This window comes from Perissodus microlepis, chromosome 22 (genome assembly GCF_051167445.1).
Source record: "Perissodus microlepis isolate ML-2025 ecotype Zambia chromosome 22, ASM5116744v1, whole genome shotgun sequence".
NCBI classification, from domain to species: domain Eukaryota; kingdom Metazoa; phylum Chordata; class Actinopteri; order Cichliformes; family Cichlidae; genus Perissodus; species Perissodus microlepis.
Genome location: NC_140481.1, coordinates 17821768 through 17845221, shown reverse-complemented (window position 1 = coordinate 17845221; position 23454 = coordinate 17821768). Strand labels below are relative to the sequence as shown.

Below are 23454 nucleotides of genomic sequence, written 5' to 3'. Positions count from 1 at the left end.
CCCCCCCGCCCCCTCTGGTCGAGGTGCATTGTGGGGAGGAAAGTCGTTGCCATTCGACCTCTGCGGGGCCTGCGCGGACGCAGCGAGAACCCTGAAATTCATTATGCGTTTAAAACCTTTATTTATTTCCGCATAACCTACATACTCTCACCGGGAGGGCCGAGCGGAGCGCAGAAACGACGACGGTCCATCTCTTTCGGAAAACACATCGGTTATAAACACAGCATTTTAATCGGAGGAGGGGGGATACTGTTGAGAAAGTGAAGATTCTAACATATATTAAGAAAAAAAATGTCCGGTGAGAGAAACCGCAGGTCGCTGGCTTTCCGAGGAGGTGGATTAGCTGGGGTAACGGGTTCCAGCGGTATCGGTGGGGGGAACTGTAACAGCTGGGAGGCCCCGGCCTGTCAAGATCGACATTTTAACGGGAACAGGCCGGATCAAGAGGAGGACAGGGATCTGGGGGCGAAAGGACCATCGCAGAAGAGAGTGGAGGGCGCTGGATCTGTCAGCGATAGCACGGAACCCGAGGCGGAGGAAGAAGAGGACCCGGAAGGGGGCAGTCGGGCAGCTGGGGAGGGCGACGATCGTGTCGACTCGGTGGAAGCGGAGGACGGGTCCGGGGACGGGAAAAACTGGGTTGCGGGGAACGGTCACAACAACAGCGCTGACGGCCAGGAGACTGCCAGGGGAGGCGAGACGGGATCCAGGAAATCTGGGGTAGAGATGAGACCGCAGACGCTGCTTCAGAAACACTCGCTTTTCCACGCTTCGTGGTTGCAAGAATTTCCATGGCTCAAATTTTGCCAGGAGACTGGACTCATGTCGTGCTCCTGGTGTCACAACATTGCCACTAAAAACAGCGACGAGCTCGTCAAAGGCAGTCGCAACTACAAGCGGGCCTTGCTGCTGAGACATCACCTGTCTTCTGAGCACGGGAGAAACGATCCCACCAAACAGGTAACGTTAGCCCAACTCCACGACGTTTTCGTTTAGTTAACTACGTAACGTGAAATACCTGTCACACCGTCGGCATACCTTAATGTCATTACCCGTTTCCCTTTTCTGTCACACGTAATAGAAGTTACTTCAAATTGTAAAGCGCAGCCTGGGAGGAAAATGAGCTTTTACCTAAGCTTCACAATCCCTTCTCCCGGCTAAATAGTTAGCATCGGTGTGCGCTAACGACCACAGCTAATGTCTAGCCTAGCTTCACAGCCGCCCGCGGCTTTACTGTTTAGCCGGAGGTAGGTGACCAGTGGCCGTATTGGAAAGCCCCTGTACCGAAGCTAAGGGGTGACAGAGTGGAAAAACAAAATCACTTCAAAATATATTGTACTATGCAAGTTACTGTTGTGTGCCCACTCACTGGGCAAGTTAAAGACCTGCTCCAGTTTGACACCTGCTAGCTAATATCGCTCCGGAGGCTGTTTGTTGTCAAGTGACTAATTGCATGTCACAATTAACTGCTAATCACCGATAACTGCCGAAAATGAAGGGATACATATCGGACAGTGAAGGTGTTGTGGAGCACTTTTAGATGTTCACTGTACATCGCAGCTAGCCCTTTCACCAGCAGCAGTCTTGATCGCTAGCTTGCTAGAGGTCGCACAATGGCAAGGGCTCGACCCTGGCAGCCTTCGGGGAACCGCACCCCTTACCCAACCCCCCGCCTCTCATGCAGCTCTGCTGCCTCTCTGTCCCGGGTGACCTCTGGCGCATTTCTTGCTCCTCCACCTCCGCCTCCCTTTAGGGAGCTAAATTAGAGGCATTGTGCGAGAATGACCCCCCAAAATCCATAGATGGTGTCACTTGCAGTGCTGGACAAGGATGGGAGAGTAAATCAGGTTGCCCTGAGCGTGACATCTTCCTTGCCCAGAGGCAGCGTTTGAAAAGGTTTGGAAGAGTGAAAATAGATGTCAGTAATAGGATGACACAGCATCACCTGAGCCTGTCATCCATATTTCTGGATTATTGGGCTCTGGCTATAACTTTGGGGCATATCTTATGATTAAAGGCTTATCCTGTTTGCAGACGACCGAAACCACGGGTCATACTTACAGGAAATGACTCCACTTTATTTAATAGGCACGTAAAGAGTGTGTAGTTAGCTAAAGCTCGATGTAGGTATAATTGGGTATCCGTATCAGTTTCTTGAATGCCTTTTTTTTTTTTTAATTCAAAACACTCACGTCTTATTACATGTGAACTGCCTTTATTGATGTCCATGAGATGTTTTTATTGCTTCGTCAATTTTTATTGCAGTTTAAGCAACACTTCTACAATACTCTTTTAGTGACCTCATAAAAACAGGGAGGGCAGATTTGTCTGTACAGTTCGGTGTCAAAGGACATTTTTCCCATTAGTCCTACAGTAGGGGGGCGGGGGGGGAGCTCAGTTCCTTTTTAAATTGCCACATCCTACCTCATATTCAGAGAATGGCTTGGGCTGTCATGAGAATTAAGAGCGGGGTGCTATTTGTCTGTGATTTGTGAGTGAAGAGGATTGTACTACTACATTTAGTTCCTTCCTTTGTGCACGCAATCACTAATCAGAATGACTTAAAGTGATCCACTAACTTGTACACATCTCTAATTGGTAAGGAGAGCACTAGGAGTGGATTAGGGGCTTGGTGAGGCTTTTCCCTAGCAACAAGGACCCCAGACGCTGTCTTGAGAGGTTTTTCAGGCCATTTCCTCATAAATGGTTATAGCTGAGTAGATAAAGATTGAATTAAAGCTTTAAGCCTTCTTTCTTTTTTTTCTGAAGTATTTATCTTTTGTTTTTATGCTTCCTCAACTTGGACTGCCTTTTTAAAGTAAACAAAACAGCAAACACAGTACTGCTGAAATAATAGGCAGCAGTGTAAGCGAGACAGCATTATGAAGCAGTACATTAAAGGGGAACTACGGTGTTATGAGGCAACGTCTTGTTCTATTCACCCATTCCTGATGTTAGTCAGGCCTCTGCTGCATTTGTTAAACCTAATTCAATTATCTGTAGCACACCAGGGCAGCTGTGTTAAATGTGGGTATCCTTGGAGAAGGGGGCCGTTGTCCTTAATTCTCTAGATGCTGTCTTATGGTCAGATTGTTCCCCATGCTCACTAGAGGGGGGAAAAAAGGGTAAACGTAGGCAAAAGGAGACGAGGTTTTCTGAGATTAGATATGAAGTCACATATGTACGACCATTTTAATTAAATTAAATTCTCAGAAAAGTTTTATTTTTTATGGTGAAAAATGGGCAGTCCATACACTTCTTTTAATACGTATTTAAAGGAGGGCGGCTGAGGGTGTGTTAAACCCACTCTAGATGTTACAGAGTGATAGAGAAAGTTCCTTGTCATGGTTGTGTGCAGAGACTATGTGGCTGGTATTCCTCTTAACATGATGACACAGAGAGATGTGTAATTGTCATTTGTCACACCAAGTTTTTGACAGCCATTCTCTCTTACCACTCATTTACTTCCTTGTTTTTGTTGTTTGTTTTTTTGTTGTTGTTGAGTATAAATGACAAATTTAATCCCCATCTCGCCTGTTCACCAGAGACCAGCGATATGTGCCTGAACCAGCTCAGGATACGGCTGTAGTCAGGTCAGATGATGTATGTTGACCCATTTGATTTGATGGCCAAACAAACACTACTGTGTTGGTCTAAATGAGGGTGTAAGATAATATCACTACACTTAATTCTCCAAAAGGGAAATTAAGATATGTTTAGGCTTCTTTTTATATGTAATTTTCATCCTGTCATTTTAGTAGAGACAAACATAGGGCCGCATCATTAATCAAACTTTAATTTCAGTTATAATTTTGGCTTCTAACGATTATTGAAATAAGATAAAGAGCGGAGATAAAATGATTATTTGACAGTGTCTCTCTTGTTCTTGTGTTTCAACCCCACACACTTTCTTTTAGTTTTGTTGCTCCCTAAAAGCCCACTTTCCCTTCCTGCAGGCTGGGACGCGTTTAGTTCGGGTCGTATTTCTTTCTCTTTTCATTATTTGTTTAATTTCTGTTGAATTGCAATTAAAGCTGAAGGAAATGCTTTTTTCCCAAAGTCTCTGAGAAATGATGACATTAATATTGGCCTGAAAAATTCATATTTTAATTCTTGTTGTAGTCGAGCAGCCCTAGACAAACACCATATTCGTTGTGATTGAGTGTTCCCACAAGGGATAAGGGGTCCAGCCTATTGCCAGCCTGGTGCCTAGCAGATAGACCGGGGTGGATACGGGGGAGGGGGGTGTTTATTGGGGGACGCAGGTCAGGGGAATGGGTGGGGAGGAGCCGGAGGGAGAATTCTTCTCGTTGAGTCTGTCAGTGACACCCCCGGCTCCTTAGCATTGTTGGGAGGCAGGGACTCGCTTAGTGCAGCCCTCCCACACCTTGGGCCAAATGCACACTGCAGTATTGTTCTAGCATCTGGGGACAGATGGGTTGGGTGAGGAAAGGGGGGGCTGAGTGAAGGATACACTAGATGGAGGGAGTTAGTGAAAGACTGGTGGAGATGGCCTCGGGGTTGGGCTGGTCATGGGACTGGATAGATGGAGGGTGGTGGGGTATAAGTGAGGGGACGGAGGCAAACATGTGTGCATAAAAGGTAAACAAAAACTGGCTCCAGTGGGTTATTATGTTTCAAGGGGACCTTGTTGTATGACATGATCTGTTGGAGGTGTGTCTGAGTGTTTGCCATGGATCTGCTGGCCTTGGGGGCGTTGTGGTTTGTTTGGGTTTGTGGTTGAGTTTGTTGAAGTATTCTTTTCTACAAGCAGTCAGAGCATCAAGGCTCAGGTTTATGACCATCTTGGTTTGTTTAATCCACCTGTAAATCAGCAGTTATTGGCTTTTCACTGTAAGATTTTGAAGCATTCATGTTTGACCTAGATCAAAGCACCCTCTTGGATGCTGTGCTCTCTTTCTGCCTTTTATTCTTCCACCCCTGGCATCTCTGGCTCAAATAAAAACCCAGCCACGTCATGACTAGGGGAGGCTGATATTGTCCCCACATTCTCTTTTGGCTCAAGCTGGTTTTGCCTCCAGCATCTGCTGTGCAGGGTTGATCTGCTGGTTCTCTTAAGCTCCCATCTCACACACGGCACATCTGGAGAAAGAATGATGCTGCTCATGAAGCCAGTATGGAGCAACTTAGCCCGGATAAAAGCTGAGAGGAGTCAGGGTGTTTGGGAGCAGGATGGTTAGTTGCTGCAAATGATAAGCAGTCTGCAAGTTTGTGGGTGTTGGTTTATTTGTGGTATTTGAGATGTATTTGTTTTTATTTATTTATTTTTTGAGTCTGTTGAGCCCTGAAGTTGTCATTAAGGTTATTTTATTTCATGCTGTTAGGTGGAAAATTGAAAACTCTGGGCAAAAACAAACAAGCATGAGTCTTGACAACCTAAGTTGAAAGCATATCCGACTCCCCTTGTTGCGATCGCTCTCCTGCCTGTCACCACAACGCTATATTAACCCCCACCCCCCCACCCCACCCATAGTACTCAACATGATAACCGTGCCCCTCCACAGGCTTTGATGTGTATATCATGGAATAATTTCTCTCCCTCTCTCCTCATCCTCTTAGCCTCACCCACATGCACCATGGCTCCTTTCTATGCTTGCAAGTGGGAGCTGCTGTGTAATAAGAGAGTGAGTGCCGAGCCTTTTCACAAAGGCCCACAGTGAGTGGACAATAAGCCTCGGGGAGAACACGAGCTATTGTGAAGGCTAAAATGGGGTGACCCAACTCCTTCTCTATCACGCTCGCTTTCTGTCCCCCTCTGCTCGACATTTTCTCCTCCGCCCTGTCTCTCACTGCTCTCTCAAGCTCTGCCTTTTATTCATTTTCTTGGAGTGTGTTATCAGCAAATTCTCAGCTTCTTTTCATATATTTCTGTCAGCTCTGTTTCTACGTTTTTGTTTTTTTCCCCTCCAGGATTGTGCAGTGCAGCTTTCTTGTCTCCTAATGTGCTCTCTGTGCATCCTCCATTTATTTATGTGGTCTGCAAAGTCAACCCCTCCTATCTCTCCCTCATTCTGCCTTTCGTTTTATTCCATCCCATCTCTCTCTCCCTCCAGCTGTGGCAGAGGATGATAAGCCCCCCTATACTGTGACCAGGCTGCCCTGGACAAGAGCTGCAGTGTGGAGCGAGTAGGGGTGGTGGGTGGGGGCTGGGTGGGGACCTCAGAGAAATGGATTTAATCTGAATTACTCGAGCTGAAACCCCAGCTGTACGTGTAGGCAGCGTGTGTGTTTGTGTGTGGATGTGCACGCGCGCCGGCGAGATGGTGATGGGTGGGGGCAAAAATGCAGGGCTTGAGCAATGTGAATTATTCTGGATTAGGACATCTGCTCTGCAATTCTAAAATGAGGCAGAGATGTATGCCCTGCTTGTGTACATCATGTGGAAAAACTGACATACATGTTCTGGGTTTATGATTTTGTACATATATATATATTATATACTTTTTTTGGGGGGGGGGGCATTGAATTTTGTCTGTGAGTATATATGCATTCACTTCACCCCAGACTGTGTGTTATGTGATGTTTGCATTAAGCATATGCATGCACATCTCTATACACACCTCTTTCTCCTGCTCTGTGTTAGTCTGGCTCTTTGCCCTTCAACTCTTTCCAGGTGAGTGGGGTTTGATGCCTTTGCCTGTACCCCTCCCATGCTTGTTTTGGATACTTCTCAGGCCTCCTGGTCTATTTATGGCCTATTTCCTGTTCATCAAGTGACACAATTTAGCTGTTTAGAAACGGAATATGTGCAAAACGTTGAATCCTGCGAATCTGTAGTAGAAGCTAACTAAAGAATATAAATGGAAAGAAAACATGTTTTAATAAAGGGGGAGAAAAAAATAAAACAAACTCAAGACATTGAGTGTCATTGCAGATTGCATTTTCAAAAAGGGATAGAGGTCTTAATCCAGAATTATTCTTATCCATGCGAGTGTATATAGGGGTCACTGAAAGTCCATTTGTTTCATTCTGTGTGTAGTGTTAATGTTATATGTTTGTTTTCTTTCCTGTTTGAAACCACGATCTGTATCTAAAAGACGAATGTAGCAGCAGTGATCTCACCCATCAGTTTGTAGATTCTGCATTTTGAAGGCTCTACTTTTTTTCTTTTATAGCCATCGCCATCTTTTTTTTTTCCGAGGCCGGGAGTGACCGTGTTTAGGTGAAAGGGTGGACTGATAAGTTATCAGCTAATGCTACAGTTAGCAAGCTGATTTCAAAGATTGTGTAGGTACATTGCAGAGACACATATCCTCCAACAGAAGGGCAGAATCTTACTTACCAAAACTGAGACACAGACTTGTTAAGTAAGTCATGTTAATTCTTGAAATGACTGCATTGAGAATCTCCAAAAGGAGCAAAGACTGAGGCTACGTCCAGTTTTCTCTCCGTTTTGACCTCCTGTCCACACTAAGACGGCGCTTTCCTCAAGGAAAAACGCAGCATTTTGAAAACGCTCTCGAAAACGCATACATTTCAAAACGCAGCTGTGCCGTCGCAGTGTGGACACACGAAAACGCAGACTTTCTAAAACGATGACGCATTTTAGTCATGTGATGCAGTCATGTGACCAAATAAACAAAGATAGCGGAGTGCATTATACAGCGGTTGTTTTGATTGCTCCAGATAGCTTTTCTTCAAATTCTTTAATTCTCACTGGCTTTTGCGCATGCGCAGGACTGGAACGTAAGCGTTTTGGGCCGTTTCAATGTGGACGAGCAACTCTGAAAACGCTGGTGTGGACGCGGAGCGTTTTCAGATGAAAACGCCGTTTTCAAATCTATCAGGGCTAGTGTGGACGTACCCTAAGGAGGGGGACTTCAGGAGGTGTAGTGTTAACACCTGGGTGTCATGGCGACTATAACCATGGTTTTAAGCCTTATCAATATGCAATTATTCAAGTTCTTAAAAAGAAAATTCATTCAATACATGTCAACATTTTAATACAGGCATTTAACGTGTGTCTCTCTCACTGAGCCAGTCTTAAGTGGCCATTCTAGGAACTGTATTCTCTATTTGCACTTTCATTCAGTCCTTGAGTTTGCCGCTTACTTGGAACACAACTTCTGGCAGGAGTTGAATCAGTCAGATATTTGACTTGACCCTTGCCTGATTGGTCACTAATGCTTACCTCAGAAACGTGTTAAGTTTTTGTAACGCTTGCTTTAGCTGAACAAACATGCCATCGTGCTCAAATATGGCATCATGTTCAGGTTTTTGCAGGCATTCTATTGGTACATGGAATAAGATGTGTTACTTTTGTTTGTGGTGGTTGAATCCAGTCATTTCTCGTGTTTATTAATATGTGGTTGTATTTTATGTTTACATTTGCAGCTGTGGAATTTGGTTTAGAAAACACATTGACATTAGTGTGTTACCTAGCCTTAAAGTACTGGACCTTGCCTTCCGTCATTCCCACCTCCCCGTTAACAGCAGCCTGTCAAACCTGTTTCACCCCCAGGACAGGTGCAACAGTGTCGTTGGGAACCCAGTGGGTGTATTTGTTTTTTGTAAAGACAGGACTTACAGGAAGGGAAAACATTTGTGTACGATTGCATTTATGCTTGCGCTTGCAAATTACTTGTGTGGGCACACACAGTTTTTTTACAATACTTTTTTTTTCTTCTTCCTTCTTGCCTAAAAGGAGACACTGAGGCCCTCGGACAACACCAGCCCCTCCACTAACTGCACAGAGGAAGACTACCGCAACAAGCCCAACGAGAACTCCTACTGTTACCAACTTCTACAAGAGCTGGACAAGCAACGCAAAAGTGGCATCCTCTGTGATGTCAACATTGTCGTCTCGGGCCAGGTGTTCCGCGCGCACAAAAATATCCTGGTCGCAGGCAGCCGCTACTTCAAAACCCTCTACTGTCTGACCAAGAGCGAGACCCAGGACCAGACCACAGTCACACACCTAGATGTTGCTGCTGTGCAGGGCTTCTCGGTCATCCTCGACTTTCTCTACTCTGGGAATCTGCTGCTCACAAGCCAAAATGCCATTGAGGTGATGTCAGTTGCTAGTTACCTCCAGATGACAGAGGTTGTACATTCTTGTAGGGCTTTTATAAAGGATGCTCTGAACATCAGCATCAAGCAAGAAGCTCCCGATTCCGTGGTGGTGGACTACAACAAGAGGCAGATGGTGGCCAAAGAGGGACAAAGGGGGCTAGACCGTAAGCCAAGTAACTTCTGGGCGACAAGCATCCTGTCAAAGCTATCAATCAAGGCCAGCAGCAATCAAGGGAAGGAGGCAATGGAAGAAGATGACGAAAATGGCCGCGTGAAAGAGGAGACGAGTGATATAGAGGTGACAGTGGTCGGGGGTGAGGGCTGTGCCCTGGTAACCCCCGGAGCCTCTGGTAGCTGGACCCACCACGACAACTCATCTGATTCAGCAGAGACCAATGAAATGCGGGCGACGAGTGGCCAGACGCGGGTCTTCGTCTGGAACGAGCCAGCCACAGGCGGCACGGCCGCATCACCCGCAGCAATAAAGCGAGAGGCACCAGATGCTGCAGCTGGAAGTGGACGGAGGAAAAAACAAGCTACAACACGGCGGTTTGTCTACAATTTCCCACCAGAGCCTGAAGAGGGATTTGATGAGGGGATGTTCATCCAGCCTTCAGCCTCCTACCCCAGAGAGGACTTCTCCTCGCTCTCCGAAAATGCTGGTAAGACACACATTTAACACGCCTTTTCAACTTTACAACAGTCTTGCTATGAGATGTGAGAATATGTGGATTGTCCTTTATAGCTAATGCTAAGTAGTAATTAGCATAAGAAATTTTGTTTCTTGTGTAAGTGTTTATATTCTTCCTTTACCCCTCCCCCCATCATGCCTGACAAACTCCTTCTGTCAGAAACTCCTACAACACACAGTGGAGCCTCAGACCGAGCTCTTGTCCTCCGCTGTAAAGCATCCTCGCACTCTTGGTAGTCACATGACACATTAAAACCTTGTATTTAAAGTGAATAATGTAAACGAACCCTTTTTTTGTGCAAATGCAGAATAACGCACTGTGCTTTAGAAGTAATTCCAACCTTGAAAGGAGTCTGTAGCTGCACATTTGTCGGGCAAAAAGGTTTTAAAAAATATAGTGAAGATTACGGAGTAGAGCCCTGAAACATGAGTGGTTCAAAAGCAACATTCAGTTGGCTTTATCATCAAGTAACAAACTTTTCCTACTTGCTAACCCAATAAAAGCACAGATTGAACCCAAAGCAGTCCAATCTGTGCTTTTCAAGCATCTAACCTGCCATGAATGGTCAATAATTAAGCCAATCCTGGACTCGGTCTTCACCAAATACTCCAGACCGTTGGGCTCATAAAAGTTAAGAGATGAGAGATCTAGACATGTTAATGTTGCCAGGTCTGTCCTTCTAACGCTGAGGTTGTTTTTGTTTCTGTAAGAGACTTTCATGTATTCCATTTCTTGAAATCTTCTGTCCTTTCAGTCTTTTTCTCTTCTGTTCAACACTGGTTACATTTGTACTCTCAGTCTTAAACGATCTGTTCCTTCATCCACCCTATCCAGTCCGCATACGTTGTAGCACTCTTAGTAATCTCTTCTTAGATCCAGCCTTCTCCATCTCTTGTTGCCATTAAGCATGGCTCTCCATCTAACCATAATGATATCACATATTAAGTGGAGTGGTATGGACAGGGGGAAGAGGATGTGAAGACTGTGTGTAGAAGAAGTAGAGAACTACATTTTATGTACGTGTGGTGTGAGAGAGACAGAAGCCCTCCATGATGCGGGATAATGAAGAAAGCAGGGGAAGCATTTCTTCCCGCAGACCTCCCTAAATGCACTTGAATGCTCTTAGTGCCTCCAAGGCCTCTTTTAAAATGTACGTGTAGCGATGCTGGGTGTTGGCCTAGAGAGAGTTCACTTAAAGCTGTTAGTTTTTAACATGTGCACTCCATGTCTCTGTTTGGTATATACAGCTTTTTTTCCAAATAAAGAGATGTTTATGGCTTTGTGTAAGATATCAATCACATGAAAAAGGTTTTAAGGCAGCTATTTACCCCTAAATTATATTTTCTGTCCAACAGTACATTTACCTCAACTACCAGATTTTTAGTCGAGCAGTATGTGCTGCGTTTTCAATGTAAATAATGATCGGCTCACCAAAATATAACCACCTCCTCATCCAGACGCTTTAATCCTTTAACTACTACAGTCAAGAACCTTGAACGTCTGTAACTAATGGCCGACCTTTTGTGAAATATCTGCAAGTGGTGGTGTCCAGAGAATTTAAGGCTAAAATGTGCAGCACATTATGCTGCTGCTGTTTGATGTGGGAGAGGAGGGCGCTTCACCTCTTTTTAGGTCATAAGAAATGTAGCCCAGTTGTGCGCTAAACATGTGATACAGCATTCATTTGAAGTTAAATTGTACCGTTTGTGGCATTTCTCTGGTTCCCATTGTCAGTGGAGTGCATTCTAAGCGGGGGGTTTTTGTTTTGTGTGTGTATTAGTGTTAGTTCCCATTTTGGAGTAGTGCTACAGAGTGCAGACTAAGTTAAGTTGCTGAGGGTTTTTTCTTCTTCTGAAGATTAGAGCTGAGGTTGAAACTACAAAAGTTTTGGCAAAGAATCCTGATCTCATCAGCTGTTTTGAACAAGTCTAAATATGTCATCTCAACGTCCACCTTTGTTGTGGTGTTTGTGTCACATACAAATGACGTCACAGGATGTTCAGCCGCATTGCTATAACGACCCCACGCACATTAGGTGGTACTTAATTGTGGTGAAAAACGAGTCGTACTGCCTCGAGTCCCGTCAAGCTGATCTGAGTAGGTACCAGTGTAGGGACTAACGCGTTTTTAAGTAACGCGTTACTGTAACTACGTTATTATTGTGGTAATGAGCACGGTAACTAGTTATTGTGCCAAAATCAGGAACGCGTTAATCGTTACTGGGATTTAGATAGGGTCGTTATTTGTTACTTCGTGTGGTGGCTATCGCGGAGCTTCCACAGATTCAGTAACATTAGCAAGTGGTGGAGGCCAGCAGGTGGATGAGGGAAAGGGCGAGGCGGCCCGAGGCGGCCGCTGGTGTCAGGTGAACTGAACTTCAGGTAAGAAGTTATGACCTGCAGTCTATCCGGGTCAGATATGAACCAAGTTTAGGTGGAGTTTATTTTCGTTATGCTGACTTTTTCGTACGGCATACTAGCTAGCATGACGGAGTTTCTATACAGCTGGGTGGGTGCTATGATGTTTCTGATGTTGAACTTTTATTTTATTCATAAGGTTAATTATTAAAGTTGCCAACCATCCTGTAAAAAAACGGAATAGTCTCATATTCAGAGAAAATATTACGCGTTTCGTATTGAGGTGAAAAGGAATGTAGTTTGTCCCATAATTCAGCTCCAATGAAAAAGACACAAAGCTGTCTCTTCTTCTCTCATTCTCTCTCCGTCCCTCTCCTGTTGCTACTTCAATCATGAAACTGATCAATGATCAGCTGATCGGCTTTTCTCTCTCGTTTGTTTATCGCTCACTTTGCGCCAGAAAGAGGAAACCACTGGATGTTGCACTAAACAACAGCAGCACGTTTAGGCTTGATCAGCTGTTGTTAGAATTTATTTAATATTACTTTCTAGTATCAGCTGATGTTTGCTGGAACCACAGCTGTAAACGCTGCTGGTCATGATATCAGTTTGGATATGTGGTGAGAGGGAAACATGAAGATGAAACCAGGAGATGTCCTTACTGAATCATCAGAGCTGAACAGGTGATGGAGAAACAGGTTTACCTTTTAGGTGACATGGATGAGTTGAAGGGAAGTTATGAACTGTTTCTGAGAGCCAAATAACACCAGGATCCTTTTTTAGGTAGCTGACAGCTGGTAACTGTGCAGGGGCGGGTCTAGCAAAGTGTTGCCAGGGGGCAGGTAGGACATTAACAGGGAGAGGGGGGGCACAAAGAAATACTTTTCTTTCTTATTCTCATTTAAAATGTCTCGCTTTTAAAAAAATAATTATCTGAATCTTACAACAAACGATTGATAGATTGATGCATATATACCATCAAAACAGTGTACATCACTGTCACAACAGCATTTGTTTTCATTCAAAGGCTTTATGATTTTTCCTATAATGGTGGGCCGGTCTCTAGTCAAAAGGCCCGGGCCGATTTTTTTGTCCCAGTCCAGCCCTGTATGCAGCTCATCTGCAGTCTGGTGTTACCTACATCTTCCTATTCGGAAGGCAGAATTTCTGAGTTCTGAGTACAATCGAAAGCACCACAACTGCAGTTTTCGTGTTGGATGTAAAAAGCGCACATGACGCTGTGACGTAGGCTAGAATCATGGCGGCGGTCAAAGACGGTCCAGGCGTGGGATTTCTCTCGTGGAAATATGCACATAAGCAAGCTAGAAGACTGTCAGTCTGGCTGGGTATCCAGTTACGGAAGCAACACATTAACAAGAGAATTCTGAGTAAAACCAAAGTTACTTTCCCTAGTAACTAGTCACTTTGAAAGTAACAAGTAACTTGAAGTAATTGAGTTACTTTTGATAGAAGTAACTAGTAATGTAACTAAGTTACTAATTTAAAGTAACTTACCCAACACTGGTAGGTACTAATGGTAAAACGACTGTAGACTGACCTCTGGGAGCCATAAAGACAAGTGTGTGTTACACATTATTTGACCGAAACCTCCATATCCCTGTTATTTCTGACTGTTTAATGGGCAAAAAAATAGCTTGTACTACTGTGTAATTTTTAAAAGTGGTTAATAAATGGTACAAAGCTGGTGAGTTTTCCTCTGTCTCTGGGGAGGTGACGATGCTAAAAAAAAAACCCTGAGTGTACTTCTCCACTGCAGAAGATAACTAACCTTTGTCCTCATTCTATTTAAGTAGATTTGGCTTCCTCAAGTCCTTTTTATTTTTTTATTTTTATAAATTTATTACTAATGTGCTGAAAAATTCATCAGATCTCTGGAGCCAGCATTTTGCAAACTGTGGTTCTAGTGAGTTATTTTAGACACAGGCAGCAGCCACAATGGTAGATATTCTGCACTGGTTTAGATACACTGTTGTCTGATTGAAAGATCCGTACCATTACAATTTTTCACCTCGATTGTCCAGCGCCATTTATGGACAAAAAGTTTCTTGTCAGAGCGGTCGGCTGGTGACGGCATTTCCCACAGTCTAGCCTTGATTAGCCATGTACTGCATACAGTGCTCAATTGTTGTAATTCAGTCTTGATTTGTGTGTCACATGATCTTCTAAATCTACATATACTTGGATAGAAAATACTAGAATGATCCATTTCTGTCATTGGTACAAGTACACACCACAAAAACTCTTCTGCTGGCTTAAACTACACAGCTCTCTCGCACTAGCTGCCTTGCATATTTCTCTTTGAGTGAATAGTCATCGAGCAATACTAGCTGTCCCAGTTTCCCACAGTGATGTCACGCTCTTGGCTTTCATTTTGCTTCAGTTTGATCTGTGTAGTCGCGCTCCAAGGATGGAAACATTTTAGCACAAATGGAGGCCTTTTTTTGTTACAGTTTTTGAAAGGGATAATAAAAACTGTAACTTTTTATCCGTCTTCTTCTTGTTGTGCTAGATTATTCGTTGCTGCAAACAACTGTTAATTATTTCCCGGTTTTTCATAATTAGTCTGGCCTTTAAATTGGGCTGACTGGTGAAATATGTCAGTTTTTTAGCATTCAAGGTAACGTCCCAAACTATTCAAATATTTAATTATGAGCTGTGAAAGCTCAGAAAAGCAGCAATTAATTTTTGGCAGTGGTTCAGTTGTAAAGACGGCTGATGTTTGAAGGAAGGTTGGTGTTGAATAGGATAAGAGCAATTGAAAGTGAAGAGTGTTTCAAGGTTATGTTACTCTGCTGGTGCTGCCTGTTCTTCCTACACCAAGCCCACAGCCATTACTCATGGCCAGTAAATTCTTTGGCCAAACAAGACTGTTGGATTGTTTAAAGGGTGGGTGCTGCAAAGGCACAAAGAGCAGGTGAAATGTATTTGCATGCACACTGGTCTCTGTTGTAGCACACCCATACACACCCACACATAGAAACAACCCACCACTGCTCACCCTACCCCCAATCCCTGCGAGGTGCAAAGCCGCCAGGGGCAGTCCCTTCTCTCCCTAATCCACTCTAATGCACTGGGGCTGTCCTCACTATTCCAAATATTGACCCAGGGAGAATGGAGACACACTCACACACACACACATACACACACAAAGGGGTGTGTCTTTAATGGGCTCTAAGCGCTGATGCTTTACGAACCGGACGTGCACGTACACACACACACACACACACACAGGTGCTCACACTAGTGCTTACAAAAGCTGAGTGTAAGATGAGCCGTGTGAGGGCTCGACTCTGTCATCCTCCAGTTAACCCCCTTCCTGCTGGAGCCTCCTTAACTTGTTGCACTGGTTGGTGGAAAACACACTGCTTTACATACAGTAGGGGCCTGTGTCTTTGTGTTTGCCTATGTTGTTCACTGAAACTTCCATTGTTTCATGTGGGGGTGGTTAGCTGTGTACACAAGACATTGTGAGGTGTGCGTCGCCCCCACTCCCCACCCCACCCTCCAGGCTCTCAACCACCTCTCATCTGTCTTTTTCCCTTCTCTTGTCCCTTCCCCCTTTCCCAGAGCTGGCCAATCAGATCCAGTATAGCATCATGCAAGACTTACAACAAGGGGAGTCCTGGGAGAATGGTAAGATGCCACACTCTAGACTACTGCTAAATTACCAGCTTAGGCAAATTTAGTGACTCTTGTGCAATGCCCATTATTTCAAATGAGTGTGGGAAGTCTATTTAACATGTTTCCCTTTTAACAAGTGAGAAGACAAACAACCTGGTTCATTTAGGAACTCCTGTTCAACTGGTTTTAGAAGGTGCAGCTGACCTGTGATCTCTGTGAGGTGCTTTTCCACCAAAAGTTCCTGGAATTTCAAATCAGCTGATGTCCAGGCACTTTCCAAGGGGTAAAAGTTCCTCTACCGAATCGGGACTTTAGTTTCCACAGTACGTGGAAAGCCTGGGGCAAGTTTAAGCAAATTAGACTGACATATGGAAAACAAGACTGTCTCATGTAGCTTCTTTCTCTGTAAAAATGAGCAACAACGTTTGGTGTTTAATTTGGTCCTTTGGGTTAATATCTATAAAGCTGCTAAATTAAAGCTATAAACAAAGCTTCTTCTTTTTTTTCTTTTTTTTTAACGGTATATGTCTAACAATGACACAGAGAGCACAATTTTATTTTATTTTTTAAAAGGTAGTGTTCAACAAGGCGTGAGATGGAAGACAAATTTAGACAAGGTTATGTGTTACTTTCAGTCTATTTATAAAGGATATGAAAATGGCCAGTGCTCCGGCTCAACAGTACTGAACAGTCAACGGTACAACAAGCTGTAATTGATTTCAGTATATTCTTGAGAACCAGAATAGTCGACAGAACGGTTAGTCTCAGAACACATGCAAAATAACTTGACATCGTCACATACATGTAGGAGGGGAGAGTACTGCTTACAGTCATAAATGACAGGGTGTATAGTGTGTGTGTATATATAGTTCATACAGCGGGTGTGAAATGGTAGGTCAGTGGGTATACACTACTTTTTTGCATTTTCATAAATGTTCCCTTTAAACTGAAAAAGATTGTCAAGCCATTTTGAAGCCGACATTTCATCCCTTCAACTTCGTCTGACTCTAAACTGAGTTTAGATCTGAGTCCAGAATCCATATAGGAGCTGTGTGTTATTGACTTGAATCCACAGCACACTCTAAATTAGATTCTTTCCCATTGCTCCCAAAGGTGAGACGGATCTTCTGTTTTGATTCTGCTTTGATTGTTTTGTTTTTTTTTAAATAGATGATTAATGATTTAGAGGCCGGTTAGTCAGGTGGCATCAGCTGGAAAGGTGTGATAGGGATTGTTTTTTTTAATGTAACCTTACTGAATGTGACCTTTCACTTAAAAGAAAAAAAATCACTGCATTTAAAATGCATTTATTTAAATGTACACTTTTAGGGCAGTTTGTGAATTTACACAAAATCTGTGCAGCTTAAATTCACAGCGTGTTGCACTTCCCCGAGGTGCTTCTGTGCTGTGTTTAACACACGCAGGCCGAGTGAATACACAGGTGACCTGCTTCTCATCAACCATCGTCCCCTCCTCCCCTTAGCAACCTGCCTTGACGACTCCTCTGTTGTGCGCTCCTTGGCTCAAACAAAAGGATCAGCCCTATTACCCCACTCTCAGCGGAGACAGCCCGTTTGGAGCCTTTTCAAAATCAATACATCGTCAATTTATTTGCAAACCCAGCTGTCCTCGCTGGCTTGTAAACATACCCACAGGGTTAATGAAGAAAATGAGGGTGCAAGGACATCTGCGTTATTATTGATTTACACACTGAAATAAAAATAATAAAGAAATAAATAAACATGCTGATACATAGACTTTGTCCTTGAGTGATAAAATAGCCAGGCTTTATTTATCTAGCTTGCTAATCGTGTGTTCTGTATCATTAGGCAGATCAGTGTCTATGGATTATTCAGATTGCCTTAATGCTCCTAACGAGCGTTATTAGCGTGTAGCTATCCTTACCATACTGTTATTCAGTTTATTATTTAATAAAGAGACTCATTAATTTAGTAGCCCGCTAACACTTGCCTCCTCGTTTCAATTGCAGTGCTCTGGTAATTGTATAAACCCCACCACCCACTCCCCCGACTGAACTGCATGAGCCAAGCAGTAGATCCATAGATCCATGGTGCTGCTTTACATTCATGCCTAACATAGATCTTTGTATCATCGCCATAGTGTGACCTCTGTCATAAAGTTAACCTGCAGACCAGTCAGCAGCTACAGAGAGGGATTGCGAATCTGCCACAGTTAGCAGTGTGCGTAGCTTTGCCTAAATTATGTCTGCATTACAGTTTGTGGTTTGTAATGCATTTTAACTCAGTGATTTGATAAACAGGATGTTGGTTGCTGGCACACCCCTCTGTCATCATTCGGTGGAAATGCAGCTTTTACGATAATTGTCTTGCTCCATCTCACCATTATTGGTTTAAAGCAACTTTCTTTTCCTTGAGCAAAATGTTGTCTCCTGCTGACCTTCCTGTGCATCTGCATGTTTTCTGTTTTTTCTCTCTACGCAGGCGAGTCCTCACACCTAGCCCTCAATAAGCTCAAGTGCCCCCACTGTAACTACATCGCCAAGCACCGTCGCACACTCAAGAGGCATCTGATCATCCACTCAGGTGTGCGCTCTTTCAGCTGCGACATCTGCGGCAAGCTGTTCACCCGCCGTGAGCATGTAAAGAGACATTCCCTGGTGAGTTTGCATATGCACTGGATCCTCTCACGCTACCACGTGACATGCGCCCTCCAATTTCTGGCAAACACCACAGCGTTTTGGCCGCCCCCTCACATCAGTGCACCTCCACCTTGTGTTTTGTGTCTGGTAGCTTTTGCTCAAAGGGAGTGAGTGCAGAAGTAGAAAGTTTTGGCTGCATATCTTACTTTGTAATGGTGGGAGGACTGTAAGGTCCAACACAAAGTGATGCGAAACAAATGGAATTGTGGGATCGTTCCTCATTTCCTGCATCTAAAGATAAGGAGGCCAAGTTAATCATTGTCCTGGCATCGTCCCGTTAAAGATGGAGCATAATTACTTTACTCCTTAGTCAGTTGAGAAAGATTATCCCAGTTCCATGTAGTGAAAAAAGAAGGGGAATTGTTTCTGTGTTCCACTAGTGGTAAAAGCAGTTTTTCTGGTGAGCCACTCCTAGTAGCTGGAAAATAAATGCCCAAACCCCACACCCCGGTTTTATCAATCATTAACAACAACAAAAAAGGATCCAAGTTCAATACTGGTAAAATAAAGGCTAGTATGGCACAATCACCAAACGTGTTGGTCTGTTTTTCCTTCATCAGGGGTACTGTTTGAGAACCACTGGCTGAGACAAACACTTTGACATTGAAGGATGTACTTCTGTTTGCTTTCTTGCTTCAAGTCCGATGGGAATATTGATTCTGCTAACATCCAATTAATCACAGTAGATTTTGAGCTACTGCTTACTTCTGCTTAGCGTAGCATAGAAACTGGAAACATATAAATGTCTAACCTAGATTAGTCTGAAGCCTCCCATCAGCTCCGAGATTACCCGAATATTACTTTCCTTAACGTGGATGGTTCAGCTCCATATTTTATTCATAGCTTCCAATAGAAGAGCTTTGCATGACACATAATTCAGAAATAATCAGTCTTTTTAACTTGGCCTGGGTGCAGATCCTCAGCTGTTTTAGCTTTTCTCCATTCAAAGTGCCCATTATCCTCATTGTTGTGTCGTCACGTCCAGCAAAAGTGATTGAACATTAGTGGCCGAAACTCAGTTTAGAGGCACCGGGCGTGCACGTCTCACCTCATTTTCACAACCTCAGTGTTTTTGATGTGGCCGGTGCTTTACTTCCAGTTTTGACACTTTTTTTTTTTCTCCTCTACCAGCGCTGATGTGGAGGATTTTACAAACAGCGCAGAGCTGTAGTGGTGTCACTGAACAACATGACCAATGTGGCAAGTGTAATGAGCCACTAAGGCACCAGTCCCAAAGGCCTAAAGATGGGTCAGTGCCCTCCTGGCCGAGAAAAATGTTTCCTCAACCAGTTGGCAAGTGGTTGCTTGAGATGTATGCCACTGCACCGAAAACCTCCTTGCGCTAGCTTTAGTCCAGCTAGCAGCAAGCTGGCAGATTCCTGCAGTTGCCTAGTCTCCATCAAAGACACCGAGTCATGAAAAGTGCAGCTCAAACCAGAAACGGAGACCATTCACCTTCAAAGTAAAAGTTTTGAAACTTTTGTGGTAAGCCACAACTTTTACTTTGAAGGCGAATGTTGCTCTTGTGACCTATGGGAAACCTTGGTTATCTCCTAGCAACAACGGTGATCTCAAGGAGAACGTTAACTTTGCTCATGTTTAATATACTTGTATTGTAACTAAAACTAAAGAAAAGTAGCATAAGTCCACATTAGATTTACCAGTGAACGCATCGTTTACACAACAACTAACTGGAATTACTCCATGTCATTGACCCTGTCTCCCTTCTAGGTTCACAAGAAGGACAAAAAATACAAGTGCATGGTATGCAAGAAGATCTTCATGCTTGCAGCAAGCGTCGGTATCCGCCACGGCTCGCGGCGCTATGGCGTTTGTGCAGACTGCGCCGACTCGCACCAGGCCACTCAGGAGGGCCTGGAGGGCATCGAGTTTCCTCGGGACGAAGACTTTGACGGGGAGGAAGGGGAAGAAGTGGAGGGCGAGGAACCTGCTGAGAACGACCAATCAAATTGGGGCGAGGGCAACGCTGGTGCTGCCCCGGAAGAGGACTAAAAAAAATAAATACATTTTTAACAAGCTTGAGAAACAAAAATGAATAACAGTTGATGTTTAATATATATGTATACAGAAATCTAGCTGGTAAACAATCAACTCCAAAGTGCTATCAAACCTTGAGGTTACTTAATTGTGCGAGTATATGACAAAGAGTTTGATTTTTTTTTTTTTTTTTTAAAGAAAAAAAGCTTTGCGGGAACTCCAAGATGTACAGATTTTATTATTGCTCAAATGTGTCCAACTCTGGGCCCAGTGCCCACAAGAGAACGATTTAATGACGAATAACGTGATGAATCAGGTCTTTGGTGATGTATTTTATTTCCTGTTTTGTTTTTTGTTTTCGGGACGGGCGGGCAGGAGTCGGGTAGGGTGAAGTAGTTTTTGAGTTGAGTTAGGCCAATCATCTAAACAAAGAAATGTTAATTATTTAATTTATGAAGAGAGGTCTTTATGGTCTTATCAGATTCTATAATTTGTTTTGTTCTATTGTTTCTTTCCTTGTCTGCGAGCAGAGCCGTAGTAAGCCGTCGCTCTCTGCTCCGTCTGAGCGTGCGTTGTAGAAGTACACAGAAGAGCATTACTGTCCACAGGAAGATTTTACCTTGCTCTGTAGATTTTTTCCTTTTCTTAGATGCGCTAAATATTATTCTTTTCTGTGTTTTATGTTTGTTTTTTTTTCCTTCCCTGCACAAAATCTTGGAACCAAAAAATCTGTTTTGCGACTCTAATGTATTACAGCCATATTTATGATTAATTTAAGAGGGCTGTGATATTGTGCCAAACAGACCGCACACCAAGATTAAGCAGGAAACAAACTACTGAATTTAAACAAAAAAAGAGAAAAAAAAGATGAGAGTGAGAGAAAGACGATGTTAGGTTTGTTGTTAAGCGGGCAGGGTGGGGGAAGATGATTTAAAAAAAACAAAAAGAAAGTACAAGGGGAAATGTTATTGCTAGCTTTACACAAATCACGGCGTCACAGTAACACTTTATTATTATTATTATTATTATTATTATAATACAAAAGCATTTGAATTTCACTTAAAGCTTGAATTTTGCCAAATGACGAAACGTTTGGTGCTGTAATGCTTGTTGCAGAATACTGGACCTACAGGCTATATATGATGTTTATAATCATAAAGCTTAAACTGACTCAGTTATGCATATGTAATCAGCTTAAACTATAGAAACACTGTTGTGCTACAGCGACTATCAGGTATGCTTTGCCATTGTTTTTAAGCTTATTTTTAAAAAAAAATTTATTTAATGCACACGCGCACACACACATCCACACATACACGTACAACGTTTTTGTAGAACTACCGGCAGTACTTGCAATTGACATTTTGAGGACCTAAGTGGACATCCATACCCGTTTGTTTATATTTGGTACTGAGGTATAAAGTAAATACAGTATATATCTATATATTTTGAATCACTTGAACGTTGGTTGTGAGGGTGGGGGGGTCGGGGAGGCGTGTAGAAATCATCGTGTGTGATGTTCTTAAGTGTAAAAGAACTCCATTTTTTTCATATGATAGAGAAATGTCATCGTTTAATTTGATGTCTTTTTTTTTGTTAAGGTCTGCCAGGTAGAAAACACTTTGTTCCACAAAAAGTGAAGCTCTATGGCGCCTCATAGACATGCACTTACTTTTGCGTTCATTAAATAATTTTCTTTTTATGTTTCTGTGTTTTGTTTTGGGGTTTTTTTGTTTTTCTCCCCAAAAGCGGGTCTGAATGGAACTGTTTTCTTCCAATGTGCGACTTTTTTTTATTATTATTATTATTAGGGTTTTTTTGTTATTTAATATTATATATATATTGACTCCAAAATGCAATCAAGACTGTTAATTTCTATTTGTCCAACCAAAATTGTTGTTTGTAATTATTGATGAAATATAATGTATGAGAAAAGCCAGGTGAATACTTGCTTAGTGTAGAAGAAAAAAAATCCTTGCTCGTGTCTGTTAATTGTTGAGATTTTTTTTAAAAAAAATGTTTTTAATGCTACAGAATCATTCACTTTACCCTAGAAACATATTTAAATTTTTCTCCTTTCCACAGATGTTTTTGCTTTCTCCCTTTTTTGTTATTATTTCTTTAAGCACATACTTTCTAAAGAAACACGGATTGTTTGCGGGTTAAAACCTTGGAACAGCAGTATCTGTTCGTATGCAGTCGAATATACAGTATAGTACTGAAGTGCTGATGATACAGAAGATGTGTAACTTCCCTTCACACTCAGTGGAAGATGATATATTTTAGAGATATTCATACTCTTCGTGTCACTTTTACCTTCAAATCACTGTGGGAGGGGATATATTACGGATCTATCTATATATATATATATACATATATATATATATATATATATATATATATGTTGAGAATATATGAGATAAATATATATATATATGAAGAATATATTATTTAACTAGTGGATTTACTTAATGGAACATTAACAGTCGGCTACAAACCTGCTGTGGCGATTTATTTCCGTGAACTTTAACCTTCCGCTTTCTGTCGCGCGCTCTGTTCACGCCGTGTGCTTGTTCATGACACCATCCTGTTGTCTTGTTTGTTCTTTTGATACTATTTACCATCCTACTGATTTTACTGTAATGAATGAAACTCAAAACTATGTATCATTTTAGATTTTATGCTGTATTTGTTATATGGACATTAAAAAAAAAAAAACACACACCAAAAAAACACGAGAAAAAAAAAGAAAAAAAAAAACCGGAGCAAAAACACTACAGATGTAAAGCAGAGGTTTTTTTTCCCCAGCTGTATTTTTTTACGCTGTTGCAAAAGGTTGTATTTTTCAATTTCTCTCGAACTTTAACAGTGATGCAAAACTCGGGCCGCCGCCTCAGTGCCCTCCGAACACAAAGCAGATTCAGGTTACTCTTTTTACGTTTTTATCAAGGGTTTTCAAAGATGGAACTACATTCTCCTTTTTTCTGTCTGAATTGTACTACTGTTCCTCTCTATACTACATTTTAAGAATAAAACTTTGATATTGCTTTAA

General features: G+C 42.7%; 1 protein-coding gene across 2 annotated transcripts; it reads left to right on the top strand.

The window, feature by feature from the left end:
• The first annotated feature begins 18 nt into the window (after positions 1-18).
• On the top strand, positions 19-23454 carry zbtb10 (zinc finger and BTB domain containing 10). 2 transcript variants are annotated; one of them, XM_084919347.1, is made up of 5 exons: positions 19-960; positions 8666-9695; positions 15671-15736; positions 18187-18362; positions 20136-23454. In XM_084919347.1, exons 1-5 carry the CDS (start codon positions 292-294, stop codon positions 20415-20417), a joined length of 2223 nt encoding a protein of 740 aa, XP_084775473.1. In that variant the 5' UTR covers positions 19-291; the 3' UTR covers positions 20418-23454. The 2 variants fall into 2 exon arrangements, with proteins under 2 accessions (XP_084775473.1, XP_084775474.1); XM_084919348.1 differs by lacking the exon at positions 15671-15736.

Bases quoted from the DNA above. Each gene is read 5' to 3' on its own strand.
- zbtb10 (XM_084919347.1), top strand. From the start codon at position 292: ATGTCCGGTGAGAGAAACCGCAGGTCGCTGGCTTTCCGAGGAGGTGGA. The intron at 961-8,665 runs GTAACGTTAGCC...CTTGCCTAAAAG, and splicing joins GAAACGATCCCACCAAACAG to GAGACACTGAGGCCCTCGGA. The intron at 9,696-15,670 runs GTAAGACACACA...CCCCTTTCCCAG, and splicing joins CTCGCTCTCCGAAAATGCTG to AGCTGGCCAATCAGATCCAG.